This window comes from Pinus tabuliformis, chromosome 3_1 (assembly GCF_031772625.1).
Source record: "Pinus tabuliformis cultivar Carrire ecotype Pingquan chromosome 3_1, CPIR1, whole genome shotgun sequence".
NCBI lineage: Eukaryota > Viridiplantae > Streptophyta > Pinopsida > Pinales > Pinaceae > Pinus > Pinus tabuliformis.
This window is the reverse complement of record NC_142301.1, coordinates 687,879,654-687,904,292: the sequence shown is the minus strand read 5'-3', so window position 1 is coordinate 687,904,292 and position 24,639 is coordinate 687,879,654. Positions and strand designations below refer to the sequence as shown.

Here is a 24,639-nt window from a genome sequence, read left to right as displayed (position 1 = left end):
ATTTCAGTTTCGTAGATAGTTAGATTAATTAAGTATTTATAGACCCTTTCATTGTTTTGGAAAGGGTCATAAAGTTTTGTACTTGACTTAAAGACTGAAGTCGCACTATTGTGCTTCAGCCATATTCTTTTATGAAACTGGACCAGTTATTCTAATTTTGACAAGGAAGCTTTTATGCAAATGTGCACTACTGTCTTTGTTTGAAAGTATTTATGCGTTGAAGGAAGAATCTCAGATAGCGATTGATATTGGGAGTGTCTAGGAGCTCATATGGTACTATTATCTATGTCTGAATTCATTATTTTCATATGAATTGTTATTTGATTACCTTTGCTATTATCGAATATATGTATGTGTTTTAACAGCATTTCTTTATTCCTTCCATTATTGGATATTTATGGGATGCCTTTCCTTTGATCATATATGTATTGATGATATATAAAGTGTAGCAATATTGCGCTGATCCCTTTGTTTAACGATTTAAGCAAACTAATTCTTGAATGAATAAAAGTCCGTGTTTATTGAATAGAGTCATCTACATGCTTGTTTATAAATATAGATCATCAAGCGCTACACTTTAAAAGTACAATAGTTCCTGGGATTAGTAGTAGTTCTTTTATTTCGCCAATAGATCAAGTTATTCGCCTATCATTAGATTAGTCAACCAATCATTCATTCATTCCGTTTATCCATTACTGGGAAACTGGTCCCATTATCCCCAGTCGGAGCCACCATTCCAAACGGAAAAGGAGCTGTACTAAGGTCCGGACCGGGTGGTTATCCCCAATGTTGATACAACGATTTTCAGGGCATCAACATGACCCAATACTAAAGATTCCCCCTGATGTTCTCTTCTTATCGGATGGACACCATACCCAATCTACATTTGTGAATCCTTGAAGCTCCACTCCCTCTGTCTGTTTGCACTAAATACCAAGTTGAGTGGGGTCTCTAAGGTATCTCAACACATGTTTAGCTGCCTTCCAATAGATTTTGGTTGGCTTAACCATTGCTTGACTAAGTTGGTTAACTGCAAAACATATGTCTGGTTGTGTACTCACCAAATACATAAGTGAACCCACAAGCTTCCTGCAAATAGTAGCCTCCACTACTTCACCTAAAGTAATATCTTCATTCCTCCATTTCCCTATTAGAGGAGTCTCCATGGGTTTGTTTCTCTCAATGTGGAACTTTTTTAGTATATCGTTGGCATACTCGTCCTGAGAGACAAACAACTCCTCATCTCCTTGCCACACTTCCATACCAAGGAAATAATGCATGAGCCCCAGGTCCTTCATCTCGAATTCTCTTGCAATATCCTCTTTGCAATATTTTACTAGCTTCTCATCACCTGTTAGAATTAAATAATTGACATATAATACTATAATCAACAATTTAGCTTCAACCACAATATGGTAAAGGTTCGAATTTGCTTCACTTATGGTGAAGTAGTTGTCAATCATGGTGCACCAAGCACAGGGTTCTTGTTTCAATCCACTGCTCGCTTGAGTTTGCACACATGAAACTCTTTGTTGAAGGTCTCAAATCCTTCCGACTGCTCAATGTACACCTCTTCCTCAATCACATCATTGATGAATGTTTTCTTCACATCCATCTGATTTATCTTCCATCTCATCTGCGTTGAAAGAGCTAGAATAGATATGATTGAAGAGTACCTTGCTTCTGGAGCAAAGGTCTCCTCGTAATCAATTCCCTCCACCTGAGAGAACCATTTGGCCACAAATTTGGCCTTGTGTTTGTCCAGACTCCCATCGGTTGCTTGCTTTACCCTGTAAAACCATCTAGAACTCACCACTGACTTGTTTGCTGGTCTTGGGACCACTTCTCAAACATTGTTTTTGATAATGTAGTCATACTCCTCAACCATGGCATCAAACCATACAGGTTTCTACATTGCTTCCTCGAATGAGGATGGCTCAATCTCTACACTCTCGATCACCAGAGCCATGCAACCAGTGTACCGATCTAGTGACCCGTGCTGTGATGTGGGTGCTCCCATATTCTCTCAAGCAACATGCATCAATCTGCCAGCCTCTTTGGTGCACTTCCTTCCATCTCTGGAAGTCTCTACATGAGTGGGTGCTTCCACTCTCTGCTCCTCTTCATGTGGTTGTTCCACATCATCATGAGGTTCTTCCTTTGGAGCTAAAGTATCCTATTCTCCATGCAACTGAAGCTCCCTCTCAAGGGAACATCTCATGGCCTTCTCTTCATCGAACTTCACATCTCTACGAACCACTATCATCCTGTGAGGTGGTAGGTGCACCTGATAGTTGGGAGGTATATCAGGGTACCCCACAAATATGCCCAACTAAGCTATTGGTTCTAGATTTTTCCTTGCATCCTTGGTATCATGACAGTAGATTGATGAGCCAACGATCTTGAAGCGTGCCAAGTCTAGTTTCTTACCTGAAAAAACTTCTTCTCGTGTACTCATCCCGAGAATTGGACGAGGACTTATGTTATGCACATATACAGTTATGTTGCATGCTTCAACCCACAAGTGAAATGGTAGGATCTGATCAAGTGACATTGCCCATGCAGCTCCCACAATAATTATGTTCTTCCTTTCAACCACCCCATTCTACTATGGGTTATGGGGTGTTATTAAATCCCGTCGAATGCCTTCTGATGCACATAAGTTCTTGAATTCATTCGACACATATTATCCACCGTTATCACTCCTAAGAGCTTTAACTTTCCTGCCAATATCTTTCTCAACAAGTGATTTAAATTCAAAAAAAATAGCAAACGTCTGATCTTTCTTCTACATGAAAGAAATCCAACACTTATGAGAAAAATCATCTACAAATATTACATAATACTTGTGCTTGTCCGTGGAGGCTATCGAGAATGGCCCACACACATTTAAGTGAACTCTTTCAAGGATCTCTTGTGCTCAACTATCCTTATCATGAAATGTAGCTTTGGTGTACTTCCCTAATGTACACCCTTTGCATGTGTCTCTCTGCTCTAGTGTACCCTTGGGAAGTCCTGTAGAAATTTTTTGCATGATCTTCAAAGCTCCATGGTGCAAGTGACCCAATATTCTATGCCACAACTCACCGATGTCTCGAATCTACACCTTCTCTACTTTTTTGCTCAAGGTATAATAATCTTCTACATCTAATTTGTAGAGGTACTTCACTGAAACCCCAATCTGCTTCACTTGTCCTGAGGCTATGTGATGAAGGAAATTTGTTCCTTTGCTAAATATTACATCATAGCCATGGTCCTCCAATATGGCAACTAAAACCAAATTCTTCTTTTAACCTGAAACATACATGACATCTTTTAATGTGAGAGGAGAACTAGACTCCCTCTGAAAGGTAACAATACCGATGTTGGTCGCGCTATACCTCCCATCATCTTCCATTTCGATGTGCATCTGGAGGTCCTTCTCCTCCAAGTCACTGAAGAACTCTTTATTTACGGTCATATGGAATGAGGCTCCACTATCAAAATACCACACATTACCCATCACCAATGTCACCATGCAAGTGATGAGGGTGAAATCCAGCTCAAATTGTGAAGCAAGAGCTTCACTCGCTGCTCCTCTTGAGGGCTTCTTGTCAGCCTTCTTGTGCGAACACTTCATGTCATAGTGTCCCAACTCGTGATCTTTAAAATATTTAATCTTTGAAATTTAAGCTTCTTTCTGCCCTGACTGGAATCTGATTTGGAATGGGATGAATTCCCTTTCCCTTTCTTCGCCTTTCCAACTAAGGCACAATTCTCCTCCTCATCATGCTTGGATGAGGATCCATCTTTGGTGTTACGCAAAATCTCTTCTTGGACCAAGTCAGACCACAAGCGCTCCCACTCTAGTAGCTTCTCCGTCCCATTTACAGAGTCTTGGTAGTTGTGCCAGCTCTTGGGAAGGTCTAGAAGTGCTAGGCTGACCAGATCATCTTCATCAACTGTAACACCGACACTTCCAAGCTCATCCCAACATTGGGTGAACTTGGTAAAGTACTTTGGTATTGTGTCGCCCTTCTCCATCTTGATTTTTCTGAGCTTGTCCTTCAATGCTAGCTTCCCGTGGTCATTGTTGTTTTGAAACAATTCTATCAAGGCCTTCCACATTACATATGGAGTTTCCTTACCATAAAGGTTCGAGACAATATGATCTCGAACTCCTTCTAGGATAGTCCTTCTTGCCTTTGCCACACATTTTCTCCATTGTACCAGATCTTGAGCATCAAATGCTGGAGGCTTATGAATATCTTTGTCTATGAATTCCTTAAGCTTGTTGTCTTCCAACACTACCTCCATCCTTTCCTTCCAAGCAATATAGTTAGAACTACCTCAAGGGCATATTTGAGTCTCAATCCGTAGAACGACATCCTATTGGCTATGAAGTATGATACTGCAAATTCGATTTCACCTGTAAAAGACAAACTCTTATTCTCCTCTTCTATAATGATTTCAGCTCTGATCACATCTAGAAATTCCTTGTAGATTCAAACTTCTAATTGTAATATGCTAAAACAATAGACTTGAATATACTCTACTCATCAGTGGAAATAATTAAACGATCTCAAAATCACGAAGCATACAAGAGAAATAATTCAATCAACACATTAAATAATGATTTCTTGGGGAAAGCCACAACTAAAAACCCCTGCTATCTATATATTGCATTAGTCAAAAAATATGAGAAGATTACAATGCTTTGCTCAAGCCTGAGCAACCTCTACACTATCTGTATCTATCTCACAGCTTCCTAGAAAAGCCCAGGCCAATACTTAACCAATTTTCTACTTGCCCAAGTCTCTATTTCTTTGCACTATTTCCTTGGGAATTAGCCCCCTATTAATTAGGAAAATTCTTCAATATGAATTGGCAACCCTCATAGGCCTTCCTCTGACTGCATGCACCACCTGTACAATTCAGATGATTATATAACTGATAGTACATTGTCCCTGAACTCCAATATCAACTGGGTCTTTCTCATATCTGACATGCATGAGTTATTTATGAGTGAATCATCAGTTTACTGGTTGATCACTGCAGGCAACACCACACTACTAGACCTCCCACTAGTTCCTCCAATAGTTGGAACTAGTTTAACTAACTTTAACTCAGCTAAACTAAATTAATTAATTACAACTCAAAATAAACTCAACCATGGCTCCTATAATGTAGGGGACACTCTACATGACTCAAGTTAGACCCTCAACTCGAATTAATTGAGGCAACAAAGTGTTGGCATTATGACACAGGTTTGGCTCGATGACATAAGTGTTGTCCTTGATGGCAACTCTCTCAAATAGCAGATCACAAGTTCAGGCTCTCAAAATAGTAGAAAATAAGATACCCACAGGTTCCTATTCACAAAGTCGCGGACATACGCAGGTGCGCCGAACAAAAGCTGCGGACATGTACGCAGGTGCTCCGAACAAAAAGTGCAGACGTAAAGTACACGCACTTTCATGCAGAGAAAAGCACGCATGTGGGAAATCTTATGGTTGGTCCATGGTATTTAGTCCGACATTTTTGATCCTATGGTTTTGGTCCGTGGTGTTTGCATCTAAAGTATTGAACCCAGGTTTTGGGTCCCTAGTATTGGATCTCTATGGTTTTGGACCATGGTTTGAGTAAGGCCTAGGCTATAAAAAGGAAAGGAGATCATTTAGCTGGAGCAACTAATGTGTTGAATATCTTGAGATGAGGAAGATATGAAATACTGGTGATCGGTTGGTGAGTTATAGCTGGACCTGAATCAAGGAGAAACCTGAGCATTACAAGACGGATCTATTGATGGGTCGAGATCTCTTTGGCGCATAATCAGATCTATAAATCTGATAATTTGGGGTATAAGTGAAGTCTGATAAATTATCTATACCCGCAGGTGTGACACAGAGCAGGTGCGGATACTCGCAGGCTCGACACAGCGCAGGCGCGGATACCCGCAGGTTTGATAAAGCACATGCGCAGATACCCGCAGGCTCGACACAACACAAGCGCGGATACTCGTAGGCTTGACACAGTGTAGGCGCGGATACTCGCAGGCTCGACACAGCGCAAGTGCGGATACCCGTAGGTTCGACATAGCGGAGGTACGGACGTACGCAGGTCAAAGAACTGAATACTGCGGACATACGCAGGTCAAAGAACTGAATACTGCGGACATACGCAGGTCAAAGAACTGAATACTGCGGACGTACGCAGGTTTCTATTGGTGAAGTTGCGGACTTTTTCTTGAAATATGTTTTAGCTGATTTTGTCTATTACTGCAGTGTTCAGGGTTCTGAATTGGTGTCTGGTTACTGGTACTATGTTATGAGAAGTTATGGATTCAATATTTGTACAAGGAAGTTGGTTGATTGCAGATCTATTTGATGTTTGATTGATATTCATGGATCTAGTTTGAAAATTTATGAAACGTGGTCCCTGGAAGAAAAGAGAAGTCCTCTGTAGGTCAGCACCTACGTACTAATATCTCAGATAGTACAAGAGCTAAGGGGGTTGTACCTCCCTTCCAGAAGAGTCTGGAGAACAAGGGAAGGTTGTAGCCTTCTGCAGGTTGAAGCCTGTGTGCTGGTATAAGACTGCACTAGTACATAATCATTGTAAAAAGAAGTTTCTAATTGAAAGAAGATAGAGACATATTGCAGCAGGTGGTTTTCACCCACATTGGGTTTCGACCTTATCTCTTGTGTTCCTTTTGTGTGACTGTCTATTCTAGTTTTCAGTTCCTTCTTACTGTTATATGGTTCTGACACACAAATTAATGATCAACATCTGAAGAATAAATTAAATTATATGTCTGGAAGGTATATGCAAGTTTCAATAGTCAGATCTGCAAATCCTTGTATAAATTGAAAAGAAATTGATAATATTGATTCACCCGCCCCCTCTCAGTATTATTTCCAACAATTGGTATCAGAGCAGGTCCTTTAGGAAAAGCTCGATCGCTTGAAGGAAGATCTATCATCATGAGCAACTACGAAAAAGAAGCATCTATCAGACCACCGATTTTTGATGGGAGCAACTTCGTCTATTGGAAGATAAGAATCATTGCTTATCTTCAATCTCTTGGTACAGAAGTTTGGGATATGGTGGAAACAAGATACACATTTCCATCAGCAACTCCTACAGATGTAGCTGGTAAGAAGTAGTATGAAACAAATGCAAAAGTTGTCAATACTCTATTAGGAATTCTATCTCAATCAGAATTCGTCAAGGTTATGCAGCTCAAAAGGGAAAAAGAAATATGGGACAAGATCGTTCTGAGCTACGAAGGAGATGAACAGGTAAAACGTGCAAAATTACAAACTCTTAGAATTCAATATGAAAGTCTTAGAATGAATAATGATGATGTAGAAATTTTGAATAATATAACACTTATTCACAAAGATTATCCCGATTATACACTATTTGCGGAATGCATGCATAATACATAACCTCCTCTACGTTGATCATCAATTTGCGGAATAAAAAACAATCGCATGTGCACATTGAAACATCAATCACACATATCAACACAATATGTAAACGAGGAAAGCATACAGCTGAAAACCCCCAACTATCTGTATATTATAATGATAGAGAACATGTAACAATACATAGTACAATACTCCTCACAAGTACTCAGTAGTATCTCCACCTACTACACACAAACTAGCTCAGATCTGAATCAAGTCACAGGTTCAAATCTCCTCCACTGTTTGCCTGCCTCTAATGCGCAATCCAATGTGTGAATAGGAATGATCCAAGCTCGTTTTCCTTGATTGTACCGCGCAATCCTCATTGGCAATCTCAATCATTGATTGTACAAATCTCATGCACAACTATAGTCACAACTGATAGTAGTCTCCACCTCTAACACCTGTCTCCACTGAACTGTCCATGCACTGAGTTAACCAATGTATTCTTTAGTTTCTTTATGAGTTAATAATATGTGAATTAATTAATAATTAATTCACTTCACTCATCACTAGTGTATTATGTAGTTAGACTAAATACAACTAGTTCAACCAAGTCAAACTGAACATAACTCCATCAACTCCACCAAACTCAATCACTTGAGTTCTAACTGAAGTCCATCATGAAATAACTCAACTAACACATAAGAAAAGCGTATTTCCTTCTGGCAGTTGCATGTGCCACATCCGTAGCTCGAACTGAAGTGCTCCAAGAGGATAAGATAATGTTTATAGTCCAAATATTATTAAGAGCTAATAATATTCCACTGTTCTATTTTTAGCATGGCAGTCTAAAAATAGACTCCGCCCATATGTCTAAAAATAGAAGTCCATCTATTTTTACCAACATGACCAATCATCCACAAATAGCATCATGCAACTCATAGACCATGATCCATATGTCTAAAAATAGACATAGTCTAAAAATAGACTTTGCGCCAAAAATAGCCTACGGGCCCACTTAGTGAAGGCGACTTCTTTTCACTAAGCTCCATCATCTTGTTGCATTTTCAACAAATGAAACTGTGGCTAGCTATTTCCTACGTATAGATGAGATCGTAAATTGTATGAAAAACTTGGGTGAAGAAATAAAAGAAGTTGTTTTGGTTGAAAAGGTTCTAAGATCTTTGTCCTCTAAGTTTGATTCAAAAGTTTCTGCCATAGAAGAAAAGCAGAATCTACAAAGCCTTACCATGTCACAGCTGCACAAAATTCTAACTGCTTACGAAATGAGAAAAGGAGGACCATTAGACAGGAGAGAAGCTGCATTCAAGGCTTCAGGAAAAGGAGATTACTATGAGTCAGGACATATGTCAGAAGAAGAGGAAGAATCAAATTTTGTCAAGAACCTTCAACGGGGAACTGGAAGATTCAGAGGTAAGCTACCTTTCAAATGCTTTGCTTGTGGAAGAGTTGGTCATTATGCTGCAAAATGTCCTCATAAAGATAAACTAGACAAAGGTAAGGAACCTGTTAGATGGAACAGAAAACAGAATGTAAATAAGAAGAGCTATTACATGCATGAAGACAATGATGGATTGTCAAATAGTGATGAAGATGAACAAGGTAATGATGATAGACTTTTGATGGCTTTTTAAGATGATGATTTCTTGGATGCTACAAATGAAGAAGGGCTTTATGAAGAAATTTCTAAACTTAAAGTTTGTTTAGAAGAAAAGAATATGATTATAGATACTCTACCTTCCAACTTGCTGAAAAAAGATAAACACAATGAAGAGTTAGAATGTGAAATTGTGGGACTTAGAAAAGAAAATGAGAAAACAAAAGCCCTTAATCTTAGATTTGCTAAAGGATCTGAAACTCTAGATGAGATTATCAAAATGCAGCATTCTCCTCTAATCTAATCAAGACAGGTCTCGGATATTCTGAAGAAGCATCTCAAGCTCTGAAGAAAGCACAGAAGCCATCCACCTCCAAAAGTTATCTTGATGCAGCAAGGAGAAGTGAACAAGTTGGCAATCGACAAAAAAGCACAATGCAGATCACCAGGGAAATCAAGGACAATTTTCTTCAAGAATGATCAAAGATTATCAAGTAAATCGGGGGCAATCTACTTCAAGGATGAACATAAGCTTCAACCAACCACAGGTAACTCATTATCAATTTGGCTCAAGAATGGATGGAAACTACAATCATATGGTTGGTAGATTTGATAATCGTAGGACTTTCTTCAATGGCCAATGTTTCTCTTGTCATAACTTTGGTCATAAAGCTGCTCAATGTGTTACCTACAAGACCATCATGACTAGGGAAGCTCAAAAACAAAGGAGTATGACTGGAATCATGAAAAGAACCTACAATAACTTCTCTTCTCTTGAAAATGAAATAAAATGTTCTATCTGTAACAACTTTGGTCATGAAGATTCTGAATGTAGAAGCAGGTTTCGACAAACAACTCAGAAGGAGTAAACTTCATTGAGTTCCAAAACATGGAAAAGGAAAGAAACACAACCGGAAAGATGTGGGATAGCCTTATATGCGGAAGGACAAGAAAATCAATGGTACATCGACAGTGGATGCTCGAAACATATGACAGGTGATAAAGAAAAACTTCAGTCATATAGTGCCTTAGAAAAGGAAAAGAAGGTCTCATTTGGAAATGACACCCCTGCATTCATAAAAGGTAAAGGCTCTGTTCGTTTGAAAGAAAAGGTCAAGGCTGGAAATGTTATGTATGTTGATGGCTTAAAGCATAATCTATTGAGTGTCAGTCAGATGTGTGATCAGGGAACTGAGGTAATATTTCGATCAAATGGATGTATTGTTCGTGAGCTTGATATAGGAAAAACAGTGATCAGAGGCATTAGAAATCCAAATAACTTATATGTACTCAAGGGAGGACAACAACAATGCTATTTAAGCAAGAATGATGAACACTAGCTATGGCACAGAAGGCTGGGGCATCTTAGCTTCTCTCAGATAAGGAAAGCATGCAAATATCAGGTAGTTCGGGATCTTCCTGACATCAAAATTCCAGACAATACAATATCCAAATCATGTCAAGTTGGTAAGCAAACCAAAACTAATTTCCCTGAGAAGGAAGGATCAGCTAGCAGGCCACTTGAACTTGTCCACACCGATATACGTGGTCCAACTAGGAAAAGGTCACCTCGAGGAGAAGAGTATTTCATATTATTCATTGACAACTTTTCAAGGATGTGTTGGATAGGACTCATGAAGTATAAAGATGAAGCCTTCGAAAATTTCAAGTCATTCAAAGCTTTGGTTGAAAACAAATCAGATCGCAGAATCAAATGCCTAAGATCTGATCGAGGAGGGGAATTTACCCTAGATGAATTCTTCGATTTTTGTGAAGAACATGGAATAAGAAGGGAATTCTCTGCTGCAAGGACTCCTCAGCAAAATGGAGTAGTGGAAAGGATGAACATAATGGTTCAACAAATGGCTCGTGCTATGCTTGATGAGTCTGGAACTCCAACAACCTTCTAGGGTGAAGCCACATTTGCCGCTGTTACTATTCTCAACAAGACAAACGTCTGGGTAAACAACACTCGGACTCCTCATGAACTTTGGTATGGTAAGACTCCCACGGTAAAATACTTCAAAATTTTTGGAAGAAAATGCTACATTAAAAGGACTGATTAAAATCTTGGCAAGTTTGAACCTAGAGCAGATGAAGGCATTTTACTTAGCTACTCTCCCCACAGCAAAGCTTACAAATGTTACAATAAAAGACTTGGTAAGATTGTTGAAAGTATTGATGTAGTGGTTGATGAAGAAGGAAACACTCCTAGGCAGGTAAAATCTGAAGATTTCGAAGATGGCAAAGACTATCCGTCAACATCAAATCAGATTCATAACGAAGAAGAAACTCATGAGGCTCTAGAAAAACAAATAAGGATAGAAAAAAAACTCCATCCAGATACATTCAGAAGAATCATCCAGAATCTCAAATTTTGGGGCAGAAAGAGGCAGGTGTACAAACAAGGAGAACCATTTCAGAAGCTTCAAGTTATCTAGCATTGCTCTCCTCCACTGAACCACAAAATGTAAGAGAGGCTTGCAAAGATGAATGTTGGGTCAAGGCCATGGAGGAAGAACTCGAGCAGATTGAAAAGAATAATACTTGGGAGTTGGTTCCTAGACCAAAATATAAGAATGTCATAGGGACAAAATGGATCTTCAAAAATAAGCTAAATGAAAATGGGGATGTGGTTAGAAACAAGGCAAGACTTGTTTGTAAAGGGTATGCACAACAAGAAGGCATAGACTTTGAAGAAACATTTGCACCAGTTGCCAGACTTGAGGCTATAAGGATGTTCCTTGCTCTGTCTAGCTTTCAGAAGTTCAAAGTATTTCAAATGGACGTGAAGTCTGCTTTCCTGAATGGAGACTTGGAGGAAGAAGTATATATTGAACAACCAGATGGGTTTATTCTTGGAAATGATCCAAAACTTGTATGCAGACTCAAAAAGGCTCTCTATGGCCTTAAACAGGCTCCTAGGGCGTGGTATTATCGGTTGGATAAGTACCTCCATCAACAAGGCTTTATAAAAGGATCAACTGATAGCAATCTATATATAAAGGTTGACAATGAAAAGATGCTAATACTTGTTGTGTATGTTGATGATATCATCTTTGGCAGCAATGAAGAAGACATGAGTCAAAATTTTGCCTTGGTGATGCAAAAGGAGTTTGAAATGTCCATGCTTGGTGAGCTCACATATTTTCTTGGTTTACAAGTCCAACAAAACAAAGACGATATTTTTCTATCACAAACCAAGTATCTCAAGCAGATCTTGAAGAAATATGGGATGGAGGATTCGAAACCAGTATGTACCCCTATGGTGACAGGATGCAGCCTCAGCGCAAATGATGAATCGTCAGCCGTACATCAACCAACCTATAGATCCATGATTGGTAGTTTGCTCTATCTAACAGGTACCTGACCAAACATTATGCATGTAGTGGGAATAGTTGGAAGGTTTCAGGCAAATCCAAAGGAAACTCATCTTCAGGCAGTTAAGAGAATCTTCAAGTATCTTCAAGGAACTCAAAACTATGGCTTATGGTATCCTAGAGGCACATATCTCACACTTCATGCATACACAGATGCAGATTGGGCAAGAAGCGTGGATGACAGGAAAAGCACTAGTGGTGGTGCATTCTTCATGGGTCCTAGATTAGTATCTTGGTTCAGCAAGAAACAAAGCTCTATTGCATTATCTACAGCAGAAGCAGAATATGTAGCTACTGCATCTTGCTGCACACAACTCCTTTGGATGATGCAAACATTGCAAGACATGCAAATCACTTGTACTCCACCTATCTCCATCTTCTATGATAATACAAGTGCAATCAGTATTTCAAAGAATCCTGTCATGCATTCAAAGACTAAGCACATACCAATCAAGTATCATTTTCTCAGGGAACAAGTGCTTGAACAAAAGGTCAAATTGGAGTATGTTCCCTCTAAGGAACAAGTTGCTGATATTCTCACCAAACCACTGCCCAGGGAGACCTTTGAATACCTCAAACAAAAGCTGGGGGTAGTTGATGCATCATCTTGTTGTTGAATCTTGTCTGTTTCAGAGATTGTTGGTTGTACGCGAGTTTCATATAGGGTACACGCATACATACGTTGGTTTATGTGGATACAGTCGACCTGAAGAAAAACAAGGATGAGAAGAGTCCGATATGGGTCTGTCAGAGACAATCTGGCACAGGGGGAGCATATATTCTTCTAATAATGCATTGTTGGCATTATCATAGAAGATCTTGGTTCAAGGAGCAAGTGCAGAAGGAGAACATGGATACTGATCTGAATAATGATTGACAGATGCTGCTGATATTTTGTCTCTATATTTCTTTTGTCAAGGTCATGTAACGGCCTATCTTGGTTGCCCCACTATGCCTGGGATGGATAATGTAATATGCTTATTATATCATGTATCCCCACTTGGTTGGGAGTCGTATGTATGAGTCTTTGGTGATAGGAAGGTTAGTTATGATGTATAAAGTCATATTTCTTTTGTAGAACATCTTCTTGCAGATCTTGCCTATATGTCAGGGGGAGCTTGGACAGCACAGCAGAGCAAAGATTTCAGCATGTACTCAGGGGGAGCATAACCCTTTGCCCTTGATGTCAAAGGGGGAGAAAAGACTTTGAGTGACTTTGGGTTGCCATCAAGTCCAAAGGGGGAGATTGTTGGCATTATGACACAGGTTTGGCTTGATGACATAAGTGTTGTCCTTGATGGAAACTCTCTCAAATAGTAGATCACAAGTTTAGGATCTCAAAATAGTAGAAAATAAGATACCCGCAGGTTCCTGTTCACAAAGCCGCGGACATACAAAGTGCGCCGAACAAAAGCTGTGGAAATGTATGCAGGTGCTCCGAACAAAAAGTGCGGATGTAAAGTACACGCACTTTCATGCAGAGAAAAGCGTGCACGTGGGAAATCTTATGGTTAGTCCATGGTATTTAGTCCGACATTTTTGATCCTATGGTTTTGGTCCGTGGTGTTTGCATCTAAGTATTGAACCCAGGTTTTGGGTCCCTAGTATTGGATCTCTATGGTTTTGGACCACGGTTTGAGTAAGGCCTAGACTATAAAAAGGAAAGGAGATCATTTGGCTGGAGCAACTAATGTGTTGAATATCTTGAGATGAGGAAGATTTGAAATACTGGTGATCGATTGGTGAGTTATAGCTGGACCTGAATCAAGGAGAAACCTGAGCATTACAAGATGGATCTACTGATGGGTCGAAATCTCTTTGGCGCGTAATCAGATCTGTAAATATGATAATCTGGGGTATAAGTGAAGTCTGATAAAATATCTATACCCACATGTGTGACACAGAGAAGGTGCGGATACCCGCAGGCTCGACACAACGCAGGCGCGGATATCCGCAGGTTTGATAGAGCACAGGCGCAGATACCCGCAGGCTCGACACAACGCAGGCGCGGATACCCGCAGGCTCGACACAACGCAGACGCGGATACCTGCTGGCTCGACACAGCGCAGGAGCGAATACCCGCAGGCTCGACACAGCCCAGGTGCGGATACCCGCAGGTTCGACCCAACAGAGGTGTGAATACCCGCAGGTCAAAGAACTGAATACTGTGGACGTACGCAGGTTTCTATTGGTGAAGTTGTGGACTTTTTCTTAAAATATGTTTTAGCTTCTTTTGTCTATCACTGCAGTGTTCAGGGTTCTGAATTGGTGTCTGGTTACTGGTACTGTGTTCTGAGAAGTTATTGATTTAGTATTTGTACAGGGAAGTTGGTTGATTGCAGATCTATTTGATGTTTGATTGATATTCATGGATCCAGTTTAAAAATTTATGAAACATGGTCCCTGGAAGAAAAGAGAAGTCCTCTGTAGGTCAGCACCTACGTACTAGTATCTCAGCTAGTACAAGAGCTAAGGGGGTTGTAGCTCCCTTCCAGAAGAGTCTGGAGAACGAGAGAAGGTTGTAGCCTTCTGCAGGTTGAAGCCTGCGTGCTGGTATAAGACTGCACCAGTACAGAATCATTGTAAAAAGAAGTTTCTAATTGAAAGAAGATAGAGACATATTGCAACAGGTGGTTTTCACCCACATTGGGTTTCCACCTTATATCTTGTGTTCCTTTTGTGTGACTGTCTGTTCTACTTTTCTGTTCCTGCTTACTGTTATATGGTTCTGACACATAGATTAATGATCAACATCTGAAGAATAAATTAAATTATAAGTCTGGAAGGTATATGCAAGTTTCAATAGTCAGATCTGCAAATCCTTGTATAAATTGAAAAGAATTTGATAATACTGATTCACCCCCCCCTCTCAGTATTATTTCCAACACAAAGTCAAATTAACTTAGTTAACTAATACAAGTTGTCATGAGATATGGAATTACAATTTTATTCCCAATTTAATTCAAGGAAAAAATTAAATTAGGATTTTCTTGTTGCATTTTCAACATTGAGCTCAAACCTATATAAGAGTTTTCTCATTTCTTCATTTTGTGTGTTGGCTTAGGAGAAATCCCTTAGAGTTTAATACAATATCTTCTGGATTTGTTTAGAGGATCCACACAACTATCTCATAGGGGGGGAATTCTTTCATATTTATATTGTTATTTCTTTATTTTCATATTTCTATTGTTATTTTTTTTTATTGTTGAAATATCTAAATCTATACTTAAGTAAGAACTTGGTCTACATCTTCTATTCTCCCTTTATGTTGTCAATGGAGTTTTGTTTATAATAGTGTTTTTGTCTCTACTTATGCATTGAATGCATGCATACATAATCCTTGATATCTATAACCTCCTAGAGTGTTGGGTGTTATCTACATATATAATACCCTTAAAAATATTTCTACGATTAGGGACAACAAGGAAATAATGCAATTAACTTATACATTTTAGTCATATTGTACTTCTTTCATTTGTTAGGATCACCTCCATTTGAACCTTGCTTTGATCTTGTGCACCCAATGGATAAGACACTAATCTTTAATCCACCATCCGCTCCACTTTCTTAACTTTTTACAAGCCTATTTTTGCTAGAATTCACTCTTCATCTCACCTTTGCACATGTTTCCTAAAATTCTAGCAATACTATCATAACAAAGACCCCCTCAAGTCAAAAGAAAGCTAGCTTAAAGTGCAACTAATGCTTATGAGGTGATAATGGCATTTCTTCTTACTCTCTCCAAAGTCTCACCTAAGATTTTATCTCTATAAGTAAGTTTATATAATAACAATATTAATATGAATAGTAATATTTTGATAATTATCTTTAACAACTTTGAAACATTTCTCAATCACTTTAACATTTCCATTTACCTATTTAAAAATATACAAATTATATTGAACCTAAAAATAAAATCTCTATCTATTTCTATATTAATTACTTAAAAAAATAATCAAAATAAATAAGAACTTACAAAGTACAATCCTATACCTAAGAATTTTCAACAAAATTATTGTAGATTTACTTTATTTAGTAGTTTACCTAATAACATTTTTTATATTAATTAAAATAGGTAAAATGCATAGAGATTGTTAATCAATAAGGAGTGATTACAAACACCTTTGTGGAATAACGTGGTCTCACCCAGAGAAATCTTATATAAATATTTTTAAGTTTTTTTCTAAGTTTTTTTCGAGAAGATTTAGTTGTTGACATAATGGTATGTTATCCTTCAACCCGATTTCAAATCTTGTTGGGAACATTTTTGGCCCCTCGTGATAAGGCTCAAGGAGTTGTCTCACCAAGAAAAAATTTATATAAATATTTTTTAAGTTTTTTTCTGGGAGGATTTAGTGGTTGTGATAAGGCTCAAGGAGTTGTCTCACCAAGAAATCTTATATAAATATTTTTTAAGTTTTTTTTGGGAGGATTTAGCGGTTGGCATAATGGTATGTTATCCCTCAACCGGATTTTAAATCTTATTGGGAACATTTTTGGCCCCTTGTGATAAGGCTCAAGGAGTAGGTCCCCCACCCTCATGGAATCTCTTAGTACATCTTTGGCCCATTGTGATAAGGCTCAAGGAGTAGGCTCCCCCACCCTCGTAGAATCTCTTAGCACTATGTGATAGGTTATTGGACATAGGTTATCATATCTTAGTGTTATAATAGCAGTTACTGGATTTAATGAGCAAGCTCCTCTACCCTCCTGGAATCTCTTAATATTATGGTAATAGACTATAGGACATAATCTTGGTATTATAGTGGCAGTTACTGGATTTATTCTTGAACCTGACCTAATTATAATCTTGGTATTATAGTGGCAGTGACTGGATTTATTCTTGAACCTGACCTAATTATTCTAACAAATTACTCATTCACCATAATATATATTATATAAAATAAAATTATATACCATACAAAATTAACCACAAAACCAAAAAATAAATTTATAACCTCTCTATATATATATATATCAACCACAAAACACATAAATAAATAATTTTATAACCAATATAAATATATATGAATTATATATATACCAAATTTTACACAAAACCCAAATAACCCCAGAACCCGAAAAATAAATAAATTTACAACCAATCAAAAAATTAGAAAAAGAAATAGAATAAAACCACGTTTTTCTATGAACAATCGCCGTGCTTTTGTTTAAACGCGAGAAAGGCAAACCCCAGAAAGCGGTCCTTCAAAGAGCAGTACTGTGGTATATATAACTTTCTTTTCTGCTTTCGTTGTTTCTTTGTCCAGTCCAGATTTCCCAACACACACATGGTATTAAGAATTAGAATCATTAGACAAGAACTCTGAAATCAAAGGCCTGAAGTCAAGTTGTCTATTACGGAACTACAGAGATGGATCCTCTCTCTGTACTGCGTGATTACACAATCAGAGGAGACTTGGAGAGCATCAAGGTCGTGGGAGATGATTTCCATTTCGGGGAAGACTACAGATTCCCTTCCAACATTGACACGGCCTACAGATCCAAGCAGGGTAGTCTCTATACTCTCGAATGCCTCGTTTTCTTTCTTAGAAATGCCCATCTCAAGCACACTGAATACATGCAACAAGCCCGATTGCAGAAGCTCCAGACTGTCAATTTCACGGACAGAAAGCCACTGCAAGACTACCTAGAAGGAAAGATCAGTACCACCGATGCCATTGAACTCGTTGCCCCTGCTGGCCCTCATGCTCCCCCTGAAAAACCCATCAAACGGCTTTGGGATGAGGCAGACCATGTTGAAGAATACAGGCCCGAGGACCCAAGTTTTGGATTCTATGATAATAACAACAATAGTAATAGTAACAAAAAGATTAGGATTGACGCGGAAGGTGGGGACATGGTGGGTTCAGAGATTGATCCAAAAATTACTGAGATTTTACCTCAGATAGACCTAGTAAGGGCCAAAGAGAGACCTCTCAAGGACAGGGAAACCCTATTGGAATGCCCAAATAAGAATTTTCAAAGTGTTTTGTCCATAGCTAATAGAAGAGAGGATGATAGGAGAAGATCAGAGGATCAGCAAGGGAAAGAACATGACAGGTCCAACTTACATACCCCTAGCAAAAACCATTATGGAATCGCAGACGAAAAAAGGTTTTGGAAAAACCATCTTGGTGCCGACACTGCTGATCTTGGCATTGATCCCACGCAATCGTATATTGGTCAGAAGGATTTCATGAAAACAAAGCCCGCGTTCGGATCCCAGAGACCTCAGGTCCAGGGCACTCCTCGTGCTTCATTTGGTAGTAAAGTGAAGCCGGAAGGTGCACCCATTATTTTGGTTCCGAGTGCCTTCCAGACTTTGTTGAATATCTACAATGCAAAGGACTTTTTGGAGGATGGCGTCTATGTTGCACCTGATGTCAAGGCCAAGCAGATGCCCAAGAAGCCTGAATGTGTGATGATACAAAGGAAGATTGGACGCGAGAAGGCACCTGTGGCATATGAAATCAGGGATAAGCCCTCTGCTTTGGCTCCTAATGATTGGGAGCGAGTTGTGGCTGTATTTGTGCTGGGGAAAGAGTGGCAGTTTAAGGACTGGCCTTTCAAGAGCCATGCTGAGATCTTCAATAAAAGTAAGTTTATCCTTGATTAACTCGTCACAAATATATATAATAATGTATTCATAGATGACACGACAACACACAATTTTGGAGCACAGTTCAATTGAGAGCAAATTTTTCTCTCTTACAGACTGCTCATATGACTTCATGGTTCGTCTGTAAGTGCCATAAGCTGTAAAACCCTGTTTGAAAGTGCATAGTTCTGTACATGGAATTCTTCCTATTGTCAAGCTTAGAAGAAGAGAAAGGATAGTCCTGAGAATGTGAACGATGGTGTTTAACTAAATGTAGAATTGAGACCTTGATTTTGGCTTAATGTAGCTAACCGATAGATGTTGGAATCCATCACACATGCCTGCCATTGGCTTTCCTATTCAGAAACCTAACAAATCACTGTTATAAAATCAGGAATCTAACAACTCAGGCTATCCATTGCTGCCTGCCAAGCTTATATAGAACAAGAATTATATTCTTATCAATTTGAATTTTGATTTTACACGGAGATCAAGAAGGCATTTTAGACCTACCTAGAAGCTCAGTTAGTTTTATTGTGTTGAGGTTGTATAATCTTGTGTCTGATTTTACAAGGCATATCAATGGAGCCTTTTTTTGTTTGTCTGCGACCTTGGTTGTGTTGCATACTCTGTATGTGAAAACTCCCAAAACTCCCCCCAGTGCTTTTGCACTTGTCCAATTTCAATAGCAGATGTGGTTATATGAAAACCTTCCTTAGTTGTTATTTTCTGTATTCATTCCTACATATTTTGTTTGATCTAAGCCGTCATAAACTTCTTAACTGGTTTTAGATTCTTCAATATTAGAGATTTTTGAGAGTTATATCGAAATGACATCTTTTATTTTGGGCTGTCAATTTGGACCCCTATCTTGCAAAGATTGAACTGCTATCCACAGTAACTGGATTAGCCTGTATTGTTCCAGCTCATTCATTTGCTCTTTATTTTTCCAGCATTTGACATGGATTTATAAAATGGTCAATCTGGTCTGGAAGCTGACTAATTTATTGTGTTTGTTTCTGCAGTCATGGGGTTTCACCTTCGCTTTGAAGATGATAGTTTGGAGTCTGTGAGGACTGTGAAACAGTGGAATGTGAAGATCATTTCGGTTTGTGGCTAAATGTGGTTTTGATTGAAACTGTTTAAACTTTAATTTTCTTGTAGAGCTGGTTTTTTTGAGCTGCCCTTGTGTATATGGATACAGGGCATCTACATGCTTATCTTTTTTACTGGTGTTGTTTACAGATCAGCAAGCATAAGCGACACCAGGATAAAACTGCAGCATTGGATTTTTGGGATAAGTTGGATATTTTCTTACGTTCACAAAGATGCAGCCTGGTTTTCTAATCTACTGAGTTCCTTAGCCATAAGATTAAATTTTGAAGAATATTTATTGCCAGCATTTCAAATAAATTAGAAAACACCTTTCAAGAGAACATCACTAGGCTACCATACAAAAATTAGTGACAAAATAAACCACGTGATTCGCTTAAATTCTGAAGTTTCCTTCTGCTGCAATACCTTTACCTGACCTTGTAATGGCAGCTATCATTATCAAATGAAAGAGATGGAAGGTTTCCATTGAAGATGAATGATACTTCGATTTGTTTCTAGAGGAATTTTTAGTCTCTCTCCTAGCAACAATTGAGTGATGCCTTCTACTTCTAATCAGCAAGATGTGACAAACTCCAAATTTAAATTGAGCAGCAGGCTGGACTAGGCACTGGAGAAACAAATGGCTTGATGAGTAACTTTGGGTTAGTTAGTTGAGGCCACATTGTTTCATTGTTGTTTTCTTCAAATCAAAAGATCCAATGGTAAATTGCTGAAAAATGGAACTTGTTCATTCTATTGAATATTTTCAGTAATTTAGATAGGCAAGTTAAATTATTATTGCTAAGTTATACTGGTCATGACTAGTTCAACCTTATGGTATGAAAGTTATCTATCTCAATTAAGGTATGCTAGTTATCTGAACTTAAAACATATCAATATATGCCTGATTTAGTAGTAGATTCTTGTGAGCTACTGCAGTTATATTGTCGGTACTGCCATTAACTTAAAATTATTTCTTCTGCATGTGTAGTGCAACTTGGAAAATGCTGTTAAGGTAAAAAGTAAAAACACAGCACTATTATTGTACAATGCCTGTTGTGTAGATATTTTTATTAATTACATTTTTCTTCCCTTGTATAGAAGTGGTCCAACACAGCTGGCCGTTCTTATATGCTAGAATCCCATTTTATCGGAGTTTTGGCAAATAATAGATATGGGGCTGTTATTTTCTTCTGGAACTATGAAATTTAAATACGACTAATGAAAATTCTTTCCATTTACATCCTTATTTAGTCAACTGAAGGTGGGACTTAGAATGTTCGGAAGTACCTTGATAATGTGCAATACCCATCAGCTAGTAGTGAGCTTGCATAGGAAAGGGTTTTTTGAGTTGGAACCATTCAGTCCTGTTGAATCTGTCAATGTTTGTTTTATTTTGGTTTTTTTTGAATCTGCTGATAATTTCGGCCCTTGTCACAAGCCGAAAAGATGATTTTCAACAAACTCTCATATTTATGTTCTGTAAACTATATGACCAAGTGTTTTCCATATGCCCCATCCTTGGCTAAGTCTATTGTGATAAAGCTGCTCAGGAACAGTATTGTTAGGTGACGATCTAGTTATTTGAATTGCCATCAATTTCTTTCTCAGCTGTGAAGGTTCATCTGCTTGCAAATCCCAGAACAAATTCATAATACCACGTATTGTGTACTTTGACTACTAGGAGAGGACTTGAGATGAAACTAAGCATCCAGAGTGTTTGCAGATTGTTAGCTTTTGACTAACCAAATTAATCATGTCATCGAAACATCTAGCCGAGCATGGAGAGATTTCATGGGTAGGTGAAGATTTTTAAGAAAACATACAATTACAATTGAGAAAGGATTTGTCTTTACTGCAGTGGTTGAGGGAATGTTTATACGAACAGTTCTGGCTAGGATAACCGAGTCTAAGTTGGTCTTGTTATTTCTACCTTGAGCAAAGTAGCAGAGGAGCCTAAAGTAAATTAAATGTGATTGAGCAAAGTATCAGAGAAACTTAAAGTAAATTCAATGTGATTGAGCATTTTGATCTAGATGGAAGAGGGTTGCATCCTTGGGATGGCCAGAGCCATCCCAAATTTTCAGGGGATGACATACACGTTGGGTATATATATATATATGAAATCAGATTCATGCCTAAGCCCCCTCGTGTCCCGAATCGGGTAAATCAGACATGATTTGATGGGGCATGTGTCCTCCAGATTGTGTCGATCGTGTACCGATTTTTGGACTGCTGCGCGGCCATAAAAGACTGATTTTGGCTATCTAACATCACATTTCTCATTTTCTCTTGTTGTGGGTTTACTACGGGTGTGTGAGAGCGAAGAGCAAAGGGTGTGGGAGCATTTTGGAGTGATTGAAGGAGGTAAGTGCATTTTGTCCATTTTTTTGCATTTTTATTACAGCAGTTTGCATATGCATTTTTTTTACAAATTTGTGCATTTTTTCTTTATTTTTTTATAGCATTCATGGCTCAATCAAGGGCAGCAAGGAAAGAGCAAAAGAAGGGGAAAAATGTCCCCATTGGAAATGCCCTTCCCGTTCCAATTTCATTAGGGTCTGCAAGTATTTTCTCTATTGGAAGTGGGGCTGCAACAACAGCTTCAAATGTTGAGGGAAGATAACAACCCCAAGATAACAAATATCTCTTGTGGAAATATGTCACAAGAGAGAAAGGGCCAGGCAGCAAGATGAAGGGAGGAGGCAATGTTGCTTAGAAATGCAACTATTGTAACAATCATTTCATTAGCACATATTACCGTGTGAAATCTCATTTGTTGGCTTTACCAAGTTGTGGAATTGCAGTGTGTACACATGTTTCTTTAGCTAAGCGGAAAGAAATGGAAAAAAAGGCCAATGTTGGTATGGTAAAGGTGGCTGCAACATCTAAAAAAACAAGAATGATGATCCCCTTCCATTCTTGAGTAAAAACGACAACAAATATCCATTTGAGAGTTCTGGTGGGGGATAAACAACAAAAAGAAAGGCCTTAGCACTTAGTCTAATGGACAAGATTTTTCAGAAAGAGAAACAGAAAGAGCTTGATCTCACCATTGCATTTTTTTCTATCAGAACTTCATATCATTTAATGTTGCACGCTCACCTTTATTTATTGAGATGTACTGAGCTTTAACTCAAGGGGCTCCATCAGGGTATGTGCCTCCTGGGTCAGAGAAACTTAGAACCACATTGTTGACGAAGGCAAAGAAAGAGGTGGACAAAATGCTTAAGCCTATTAAATCAGCATGGCCAACATCTGGGGTTAGCATTGTTTTTGATGGATAGACAGATCCAACACGACACCCACTCATCAACTTCATGGTGACTTCATTGAATGGGCCAGTTTTCTTAAAATCAGTGGATGCACTTGGACAGTACAAACATGCACAATATATGGGTGAGTTGTTTATTAAACTTATTGAAGATGTAGGTGTTGATTATTGTGTGAAAATCATTATAGATAATGCACCTGTTTACAAGGCTGCTGGCATGATTGTGGAAGCTAAATATCCACAAGTATTTTGGACACTTTCCATTGCCCATTCTTTGAATTTAGCACTTAAATCTATTGCTTCTGATGTGCTTTGGATTGGAAGCATTATTGAGGATGCATGATATATTCACAACTTTGTACAAAATCATACAAATTCCCTCACTATCTACAAGGAGTACACCAATCTATCATTGTTGAAGATTGCAGATACACGGTTTGCCTCTTCATTAAATATGTTGAAGAGGTTGAGGGAGGTCAAGACCGCTCTTGGGGCTATGGTTATTTCAGAGTTTCGGTCTTTTTGGAGAAAGACAGATCAAACAGTCTCAAAAAGAGTGAAGGACACAGTGTTAGATGATGCTTGGTGGGAGCGGGTAGATCTACTTATTCAGATCATGGACCCTATCATTTCTTTGCTTCAATTCGTAGATACAAACCAACCCATCCTAGGAGAGGTTTATGAGGGATGAGATTCCATTATTGAGTCTGTGAGGAACATTATTTTACAGAGTGAGTGCCCCGAGTATGAGACATCATTAGAGGCCTTATTTACCACCATACAAGATATTCTTGTCCGCAAATGGGATAAGAATTGCACACCTTTACGTTGTTTGGCTCACTCATTGAACCCAAAATACTACAACCATGAGTGACTGAATGGTCGACCTTCCTGCAGATTCCCTCCTCACATGGATGGTGAAATTTCATAGGGATGTATTGAGGTGGATTTTTCAAGATAGAGCATCCCTTAATGAGGTGGAGGATGCCTTTGCAGAGTTTTCCACTGGCACTGATTGATTTGTTGGATATGATGTGATTAGAGATAGGGGGGCTAAGAAGCTCTATTTGTTATGAAACCAGCTCACAAAAAGATAGAAAAGATAGTTGAACGCTTTAGAATTCAGCCTCTTCGAGGGGGCAACCTCCTTTACATTACTCAAATGAACAATTTTTCGATGATTCAAATGACAAAACCTCCTTTCTATATATAGGAGTCTAAGGGGTCACAATATAACCAAGCCGACTTAACAATAATAATATAAAGACACAAAATTA

General features: G+C 38.6%; 1 protein-coding gene across 1 annotated transcript; it reads left to right on the top strand.

Annotated features, from left to right (window-relative positions):
- Nucleotides 1–17,554: 17,554 nt before the first annotated feature.
- On the top strand, nt 17,555–20,951 carry LOC149188994 (protein CDC73 homolog). The gene is made up of 3 exons (XM_089411736.1): nt 17,555–18,991; nt 20,019–20,101; nt 20,239–20,951. Exons 1-3 carry the CDS (start codon nt 17,767–17,769, stop codon nt 20,338–20,340), a joined length of 1,410 nt encoding a protein of 469 aa, XP_089267862.1. The 5' UTR covers nt 17,555–17,766; the 3' UTR covers nt 20,341–20,951.
- The last annotated feature ends 3,688 nt before the right edge of the window (nt 20,952–24,639 follow it).

Coding starts and splice junctions, on each gene's coding strand:
- LOC149188994 (XM_089411736.1), top strand. CDS start 17,767: ATGGATCCTCTCTCTGTACTGCGTGATTACACAATCAGAGGAGACTTG. Junction 18,992..20,018: donor TGCTGAGATCTTCAATAAAA/GTAAGTTTATCC, acceptor TTGTTTCTGCAG/TCATGGGGTTTCACCTTCGC. Junction 20,102..20,238: donor GGAATGTGAAGATCATTTCG/GTTTGTGGCTAA, acceptor TGTTGTTTACAG/ATCAGCAAGCATAAGCGACA.